This window comes from Monoraphidium neglectum (assembly GCF_000611645.1).
Source record: "Monoraphidium neglectum strain SAG 48.87 unplaced genomic scaffold scaffold01617, whole genome shotgun sequence".
Taxonomy (NCBI): Eukaryota; Viridiplantae; Chlorophyta; class Chlorophyceae; order Sphaeropleales; family Selenastraceae; genus Monoraphidium; species Monoraphidium neglectum.
This window is the reverse complement of record NW_014012011.1, coordinates 1,975-3,707: the sequence shown is the minus strand read 5'-3', so window position 1 is coordinate 3,707 and position 1,733 is coordinate 1,975. Positions and strand designations below refer to the sequence as shown.

Below are 1,733 nucleotides of genomic sequence, written 5' to 3'. Positions count from 1 at the left end.
GGCTTCAGTTTTGGGGACCGGGGTGGGGGGGGCGGTGGCATGCAGGGCAGGCGAGGCAAGTGGGTGGGCTACTGTGTTGGTCCACAGGAGAGTGGAGCGAAGTGCGTGAGAGCAAACGCCACGGCCGAAGCGAGCGGCGCCGAGCCACCCCGCGGCCTCGAACGGACAGCCAGGCATGCGGTACGAAGGCAATCGCTTGTGAATGCTCGGTCATAGCGCATTGCGGGGATGAAATACTGCGCCGCTGGTCACGGCGGGGGTGGGGTGGCACTCACAGATTGCAGAGGAACACGCGGTCTGGGGCGTCTCGGGGCAGCTGCAGCAGCCAGAGGTCAGCGAGGGATCGCGGATGAGTCACGGTCGTCATGTCGCGCGCCTGCGGGGCGGCGGCGGCCGCGGCGGGGGGCGGCACGTGGGGCGTTTTGCCATCAGGCGTGCATGGGGGGGTGCACACAGGGGCAGCGGGCGGCGGAGGGGTCTCGAGGGCGCCGCGCGGAGTAACACCGCACCGGTGCCTGGCTGAGCTGCGAGCAGCGCGCCTCGAGCTGCCGCTCTGGCTGCCTGCTGTGGTGGACGGCGCACACGCGCTGCAGTGCCGCGACGACCCGCTCAGCGTCGGCGGTGGTCGGCGTGCCGCCATGCGGCGGGTGGTAAAGCAGCAGGCACTTGGCCCCCATGGCGGGAATAACGCTGCCACGAGGGTGACTAAAACATTCTTGTCATGTTTAGATCTATGAGGAGGTGGGGGCAATTTGGACAGTGGGGCAAATCGGACATTTCTTCTAGGAGGCTTCTTTGTTGATGCACTTCATACATGTGTAAGAACATGATTTTAGGCATCCACTGAATGCTCGTATAGTAACGTTAGAGGCTCCTGCTCGCGTCCTCTCCGCGGTGATCACGTCCAACACCCGCGCATCCAGAATAGGAGCCGGCAGGGCTCCGCCCGACTTCTGCTGTCATATTTAGGATTATCAGATCCCTACAGCGCGCGGCCGGCCAACCAGACCTTGCATGCCCGATCCGCCCCAAGCTCTGGTCACAGCTTGTGCTGCGGGCAGCAGCAGCGGGGCGATTTGGACACTTGGAAAGGGCCTTCACATAGTGATTCAAGGGTTGTAATGGTGATGATAAACATGTTAAACACGTTCTAAGCCATCAGAAGCTCGTAAAGCGCCATGTTCGCGAACTGTCCGAATTGCCCCGAGCTGCGCTGCAGCTACCGTGAAGCGATCTCAGCATCCACGCAACGAGCGTGTATGCACTCCTATCAGAAACCAAAGCTTGGTTTAAGAAAACAGTACATGCAGGTTACAGGCCGTGAGAGCCCCTCAGTCGTGAGAAAGCACCCCACTGTCCGAATTGCCCCCACCTCCTCATATACCGCGAGGAAGGACGCTTTGGAGATCTGGATTGTGACAGGGACAATGCGCACGATACACGATATCAGATTGGAAATTCTACACATGATACGGTTGTTCAACACAGGGCTCGCCCAACAGGCCTTGCCAAGTGCTGTCACCAAAAAATGACACCGCTAGCCAGCAGCACAAGCAGTTTGCGTCAGGTTTGCGTTGCTGCGAAGTCCGCAGCCACCGGATCCCAACTCCATCCTGCTTCTCGTCTGCTCCGCTTGCTGCCCAACTGCGCCAATAGCAATCATTCCAGCTCACTCTGGACGAACTCAAATCGTCTGGCGACCCACCCACCCAGCCACCAGCCGCGAGTGGCGG

General features: G+C 60.4%; 1 protein-coding gene across 1 annotated transcript in view; it reads right to left on the bottom strand.

Moving 5' to 3' along the window:
• Window positions 1-677, bottom strand: part of MNEG_8485 (hypothetical protein) — a gene marked incomplete at both ends in the record, with an annotated part of 2,666 nt that extends 1,989 nt beyond the window's left edge. The window contains 2 exons of the mRNA XM_014043040.1: window positions 276-376; window positions 510-677. Coding sequence (XP_013898494.1) covers window positions 276-376; window positions 510-677 — 269 coding nt within the window. The remainder of the gene's footprint in view (window positions 1-275; window positions 377-509) is intronic.
• Between the last annotated feature and the right edge of the window lie 1,056 nt (window positions 678-1,733).